Source organism: Phalaenopsis equestris, unplaced genomic scaffold (genome assembly GCF_001263595.1).
Source record: "Phalaenopsis equestris unplaced genomic scaffold, ASM126359v1 Scaffold000324, whole genome shotgun sequence".
NCBI lineage: Eukaryota > Viridiplantae > Streptophyta > Magnoliopsida > Asparagales > Orchidaceae > Phalaenopsis > Phalaenopsis equestris.
Window position 1 is genome coordinate 1,599 of NW_018164766.1, and position 7,543 is coordinate 9,141.

The window sequence follows — 7,543 nt, forward strand, 5'->3', positions numbered from 1 at the left end:
TAAAAAAAAACTATTTTTTTTTGTCAGAAAGCTCATATGTAATTTTTTGAAATTAAAATAAAAATAAGAGTCTCCACAATTTTTTTGACCAGTTGCTTCTTCTGCACCAACTTCACAGCTGCTGCTGCATCAAACCGCTGCAGTTGCCCCAAACAAATCCTAAATACAAACTTGAGTATACGTTAAATGTCAAAAATAAATGCTAAACATTTTGTTATGAATTTAATAAGATTTAATCTAAATAATATCAAATAAAAATTTAAATTTAACATCAATGAATTTATTAAATTCGGATTTTCCAGATTTAGTAAATTCTACTTCACTTAATTCCAATTTCCATGAGGCAGCCAAAACCCTAGTCTTACCACAGTGTAAAGGAAGAACGCAAAGAATAGAATTCAGCGGGGGAAAATGTCGGGTGGTATTGCGCGCGGCCGTCTCGCCGAGGAACGCAAGGCATGGCGCAAGAATCATCCTCACGTCAGTACTCTTCTCTAGTTTCTTACATTTTAAACTCCGTTCCTCTGCAGATGATACAGTTTTCGCTTCTCAATTTCCTCCTAGGGTTTCGTCGCGAAGCCGGAGACGCTGCCTGATGGTTCCGTCAATCTAATGGTCTGGCACTGCACGATCCCCGGCAAGCAAGGGGTAAGCTCGGTCCTTTCCTTCTGTTCTCCTATCCCTTTTTGGATGCATGATGCAGGTTTAGGGAATCTTGTTTGCGTAGAATTTCTGTATATTTATGTTGGGCATCGTCTGCCGTGTCCTAGACTGTGCACGTTGTATGAAATTTCCGGTGAAAATTGTTTGCGGATGATTGCTGGTGGAAAAAATGAATGTTGTTGTTCGTAAAATAAGTGCGATGCCGTTTTGCTGAAGGAAATGGCTTTTCAGTGCTCAGAAGCGAGATATAAAATTTTATTTCCTTTTGAGGACTTTGATAACACAAATTTCTAACATAGGTAGAATGATCAGCATTTTTCCATAATCGTAAATGTTAGTCTGAATTTTGAATCTTTTATCTTACAGATTTCTTATTTATATGGTCAATGACTACGGAAATTGAGCATTGTGAAACTTCATTTGTTGTTACGTATCTGTCCATGCTTCTTTTGATAGTATTGTGGCCCTAGTTGTATTTGATAGGCTAATTTGCAAGTATCATGGAAATGGTTATGAATGGGAGAAATGTTCGCAGTTTTTAGTTTTTTTTTACCTCTTGTTTTCCAAATAAATCAAAATTGGAATATGCCAAATTTTTATAAGCAAATTTGTTTTAAAAATATCAGCAAATACGGTATAAGTTTATACTAAAAAAAGTGCATCTTGTCAGGTTTCTTATGTTATTTTGTGGACCTCAATATTTTTATATGATTATACTATTGAAAAGATATTTTTATGGATAAATATATATTTATATCAATTAAATTCTTGGATGACTAAATGTTAAGCAGTTTGGTACAAAAATTTTCATTATGAATTTGATTCAAAATAAAATTGAACTTATTATTTTTTTTAAATTTCCATCTTCTCGAGCTCTATTACTAGGAGACCTAAAGGGGGCTTATGACATTAAATTTTTTCTCTTCGTGCAATGGGAAGAAAGAAGATGGCTATTTGATTTTAAAGAAAAAAATGAGAGGGAAGTGGGCTACAAAGTGATAAAATAGAGAATTAAAGAGAGAGGGAGATAAAGAGGGATAAAAGAGGGGGGAGATAGTGAAGAAGAGAGGAAGATTGCTTGAGTCTTTAACTTTTGGTTTTGGCGAATTGTTTGAATGTGTTGCAACTGAGGCGGTGTTGGTGCTTGTGCAGTGGTGGCACAAACAAATACAATAGTACCATAGGAAATTTAGTTGTGATAAAATATACTACTAGTGTAAGTAGGGAATAATATGCAAGGTTCTTTGGTATCTTCTCCTTTAGGTCTCTTACTTTGGTTATTTGGTCATTGTCGGCGATAAAAAGTTTAGGGTGTTTGTGGTTTGGGGGAGAGTTGCCCGTAAGAAGCTGTCGGTCACCGGAATCGAAATTCCATCGTCCGCTTCGGAAGGACACTTTGATTTAAGTTTAAAATCAAATATAAAAATCAAACTGACCCCATATTTTTCATATTTTAAATGAAAGAGCGCTTTACCTCAAACCTTGTATCTATTCTGAGGAATAAACACAAGACTTAAGGATAAGACTCGATCAAATAAACTAAGAAATACATGACGTCCGTTTGGTCTGCAGAACCGTTTTATTTGCCGACAAATTTCCCTATTTAATATGAAAAATTAAATATGATTTATTTTAAACTGGGTTTGTAAAAGTTTTCTATAAGGGCAAACCTCTATAGTTAATTAAATTTTAAATGACCAAAGTCACTTAAAAATATTCTCGATAAAAATCAGGAAAAATTATCTTTAAGGACTTCAAAAGAATGAGACTTTTCAACGAAATCGGACAAAGAGATGTGTAAAAAGGAATGATTCAAACTTGGAACATTTATTATAGAATCCAAAGGAGGAAGAGCTAGGGGATGCCATAGATCCCGAGGAGATCCTCGATGGCTTCTCAGTCTACCCTATGATTTAGCTTCAATTTCGAGTAGAAATATTCAAGTGTTTTATCATGCCAATTTTATTTATTTAGGACTTACATTCGTGTGAAACGATCACACAAATAGTCGCTTGGAAGATGTGAAAATTTAGGCCATAACGAACGACAACCTCAGAATCCTAAAACGAGATAGGGCTTAGATCGTATGACAGAGCTATACAAATGCCTAACGAAAAGGTTGAGGATTTATGCTGCGCTAGGCGAACAACCTTGAAATCCTATGAATTGTTGTTTTAATTTCTAGGAAATGAATAGTTTAGCTGGGGAAGACATGTTTTGCTGTTGAAAAGGGTCGTGCTGCCCATCGCGCTAGTTCCAAGCTCTTTGTCGTGACGAGTTTGAGTTTTTTAGGGTGTCAGGTTATAATATCAAATCCAGCGGCCCTATGGTTGTAGTTCTTCAAATATTTTATGGATAACTTGTTGAAGTTGTAAAGTGTATATCATAACAGTAGGGTATGTAGCACCGAACAAGCAGTAGAATATGCAGTAAAGAAAACAATACAAAATGCGGTGTAAAGGAAAAGTAAAAAGAATACAAAGGAAAAATAAAAAGAATACAGCAGGTAGGTGATTTGCAAGAAAGTAACATGCTGTAAACGTAAAACAAACCTGTATAACTGAGAGATCCGCTGTTCCTTGGGTGTAATTGATGCAACAGGTACAAACAACAAAACTTGAGGAAACAGGCTGAAATGCTTTATATGAACGAAAAAAAAGAAACATCGTCCAGAAGTATCGAGAAAGATCGTCAAAAGACTCACGACAAGAGAAATGCGAGGAAATCGACGAATCGACAAATCGATTAAAATCGTAGAAAATACGGGAAAATTCTGAAAAGAGACTACGAGTGATTTGTCCAAAAATTCAAAGAAAAACATATGAAAAATTCCGAAAAGAGGGGGACCGCAAGCACTCGGGTCGGGGCTAGGCTCAACTATATATTAGTACTCGAGGGTCGTCGAAGGTTACTCGGTCACCCGGATGTATAAAGCCCGCCACTCAACTAGAAGGGTGTTCTATAAAACGTAACTCAGGAGGGTACTCCTTAGCCTAAACAAGTGATCAACAGGGGGACAACTGATGTTTGAAATGTATTTAAAATTTATATTTTTAGCATGCACATAGATTTCAAACATGCAAAAAGTGGGTTGTATCAATTTTGTTTGTAGTGAAAAATGTATTTTTATTTAAAAAAAAAGTGTATTTGTTCTTATCAAATTTATTTTTATCAATTTTGAAAAGTAGTCCACGAGTCGATCGCGCTGTCGGACATAAGGCTACCAACAACCTAAGAAAGTTCGGGTCAATTCCTGCTAGTCTTGTGTCGCTGAATGATATTGTCATCCTACAGCTCACCGGGTTTTTAAATCGGATCCTGATGGGTTCCTGAATCGGATTCCGATGTCGTAGGATGAAATATCATTCTGCTATATCTCCGGTGTGCCTTTGCTATCACAACCCTAAGCCCCAAAACAAAACTGACCTACTTGCGACCTTGCTTGATGGTTTCACGTATAACAAAATGCTATACTTGGACACTTATGTATCAGATATAAACATAAAAAACCAAATCAAGAAACAAGGAAAAAATGAAAAAAAATGAGGTGAGAGAGAGGAGAGATTGATCCACCTAAAATATCGAAAAGAACGAATGATGAATCAACTCTCAAAACTCGTGCGAAAAAACCTGAAAATGAAAGCCCAAAGATCCTTGAATTAATCCGAAAGGGTATTATTTTCTCACATTTTTATAAGTGGATCAACCCAAGTCAAAATGACTTCCTAACGCCGGTATCCAAACCCCAAAAATATCTCTTTTGAAATTAATTCGTCTCAGCCAAATGTTTTTCCAAAATGAGACTTAGAAATCTCTCAAACTTCATAAATCGAGCAAAAAGAAAGTGACACCGGGGAAACCACCACCAATATTTCCAAATCCATACAAAAATCAGGATCTTCCAATTTTCAAATTAATCAATAGCCTCATATATCAAATAAGCATAAAATATTCCCATATGACCAAATAAATGCTCACGGCCGGGGTCAATACAAAGAGATGAACAGCAGGTAAGACTCTCGGCCAAGGCAACCAAAAAGGAAAGGGGGGAGCTATTAGGGCTCACGGTTAAGGGAAGCAAGGGACAATTGCTAAGGTCTATGACCAAAGACAACCCAAGGAACAACAAGTAAGGCTCACGGCTAAGGGCAGCTGCTACCGGCTGCTAAAGCCCATGGCCAAAGGCAACCCAAGGAACAACAAGTAAGGCTCACGACCGAGGCAACCCAAGGCCAAAAGAGGCTCACGGCTAAGGCAACCCAAATCAATTATATGAAGATATTTGATATACATAGGAGAGTGAATGGATAAACCCTCACAAAGCCTCCAAACCAACTCCAATTTCACCAAGTATGACATAAGGAAACTGTTCAACCCATTCTTCAATCACTTCACTTTATGGATAGGGCAAAGACATACGTTTAAACTTGACTCATCGATCAACACCCAAGCCACTTCGTGTAGGAAGAGCCAAACAAACCCAAAGGATTGCCAGCAAGCTCACGCGTAGGACTAAGAACAAACCAAACCAAACTCTCAAGCTACATCTCGGGTAAGAGCCAAAGCGAGTGAATCCGAGCTCTAAGGAAAGCTAGAAGGAAGCCTAAAATCGAGACATTCAAAGCCAAAACAGGGTCAAATAAGCAAAACCGAGCCCTTGCACCAAACCAGCTCTCGGGTAAGGTCCAGAAAAGGCAAAACCAAACCAAGCCAAACTCTCGAGTGGGGCCAAGAACAAGTAAAACCACGAGTAAAACCACACCCTGCACCTTTGGGGATAAATCCCTCACATATATTGGACTTGGAGTAGCCAGCAACATACAGATCCCATGCTTTAAAGAAAAAAAAACGAAAGACTGGATCAGGCAAAACTGAAAAAAAGAAACCAAGGACTGGATCAGGCAAAACCGAGCCCCAATAGAGACTGAAGCCGAGTCATTCAAAGCCAAACCAGAGTCCAAGCACAGATTAAAACCCAAGCCTTAACAGAAATTAAAATTCCAGCCATCTTAAGGTAAAACCGAGCCAACCCAAGCCAAAGAGCAACCCACATATATATTGTTTTTGAAATATCAAGATATGAAGCCAATATACATCTTAAATAAGAACAACAGCATAGAGAACATATTTGGGCCACCAACCTAACTATTCTAAGCATGAAACAATTCCCAATGGATATTTGAGCAAAAAGATCCCCCACGAGGAGCTAAGCCAAGCCATCCAAACAAGTTACAGGGCTTTCCAAATTAAATAATTTTTTCTCATAACATGCATTTCGAGCAAGGAAAAACCACAGGGAGCCAAAATCGAGCTCAGTAAAGGCTAAAAACCGTGTCATCCGGTGGCTAAAACAAACCCACGTCAACATGTGTTTCATATGAGAGGAATAACGTGAAGTAGAGAAGCATGCATAAACCTCAAAGTTAACATTTCAAGGCCTCCAAAATAAGTTCCGAGGGACTTCCAAAATAAATCTTTTCATACTCCATATAGATTTCGAACAAATGAGGCAACCACAGGAGCTAAAACCGAGCCCCCTACATGCGTGAAAGACCAAATGAACCTTCCAATGTCTCATGCTAGATAAGAATAATTGAAAAGCTTCATAATACACATCCTAACATACTTGCAAGAAGAACTAACATTGCCTCAAAGCCATGTTTCAACCCTCCTAATTGCTACAATGACTAGAAATATGCCACATTCTCACTATTTTAAGCAAATAACCATGTCCAACCCCTAAAACATGCCTGTCATTCTATTTTCACATGCTCAAGTAATAAATATCTCAAGTATAGGCACAATAATAAACTAGCATACTGTACCATCCAACAGAGTCATTTTCAGTGGCTTGACATAGAGAAAACCGAAAGGAAGTAAGGCGCAGAGAAGGGGGGAAGGAAGGTACCTTCTTAAAGCAGAAAGAAAGTAACACAAGAACTTTAAAGGCACTTCCCAACTTCAATTCCTCTTCCAACAACAAGAGGAAATCAATTCAAGCACTAGAAAATCAAAGAAGTGAGTGAGAAAGAAAAATAACAGAGTTTCCTTAGAAAAAAAATTCATCATTACCCCAGAGCTTCAAAAACCAAGCTCTAATAAAGGAGGAGAAGAATGATTTAGAAGATTTGACAGAGGGATAGAGAAAGGCAGAGGATTAGATCCTCACAGAGGATACGATCCGCGGCAGAGAAGATCGAACTCAGAACGTAGAAGATAGAATACGAGGGATGGGCGTTTGCGAAACTTGTCTCGCGTACGAGAGGCGAACTTGGGAACGAAACCCCCCAACGACACGAAGGAGCGGGTCAGGCGACCGAACGAGCCATCCTAGGGCTAAGGCAGACCCAAGGGTTCGAGGGAATGAGGCGGGGAGGGAGATGGATTTAGGCTAAGGATTTTAATATAAGTTATTAATTATTATAATAATAATAATAATAATAATAAAATATTATTTATTATTACCAAGGGAGCGGGTCAGGCGACCGAGCGAGCCATCCTAGGGCTAAGGCAGACCCAAGGGTTCGAGGGAATGAGGCGGGGAGGGAGATGGATTTAGGCTAAGGATTTTAATATAAGTTATTAATTATTATAATAATAATAATAATAATAATAAAATATTATTTATTATTATAATTAACACTTAAATAGGTATTTTCCCCAAGACGCGTCGTCACAATGAAACAAACTTCCCCCCAAAGCAAAATCGATGTTCCAGACGCATTGGCGCAATCCGTTTTGTCATCCGGAGTTGTCCGGGCAATCTCGTCGTCGATCGGGTAAAAAATTTGGCTCGAATTCGATTAAACAGGACGACGAAGAGCGCAACGGGGCCAAATCAACGAGTAGAGTCAATCCTGAGGCTGTCAGTCCTATATGA

General features: G+C 38.2%; 1 protein-coding gene across 1 annotated transcript in view; it reads left to right on the top strand.

Moving 5' to 3' along the window:
- The first annotated feature begins 343 nt into the window (after window positions 1-343).
- LOC110025681 (SUMO-conjugating enzyme SCE1) overlaps window positions 344-7,543 on the top strand; it is a 32,725-nt gene continuing 25,525 nt past the window's right edge. Inside the window, exons 1-2 of the mRNA XM_020726291.1 lie at window positions 344-480; window positions 565-648. Of these exons, the coding sequence (XP_020581950.1) occupies window positions 412-480; window positions 565-648 (153 nt within the window). The 5' untranslated portion in view covers window positions 344-411. The remainder of the gene's footprint in view (window positions 481-564; window positions 649-7,543) is intronic.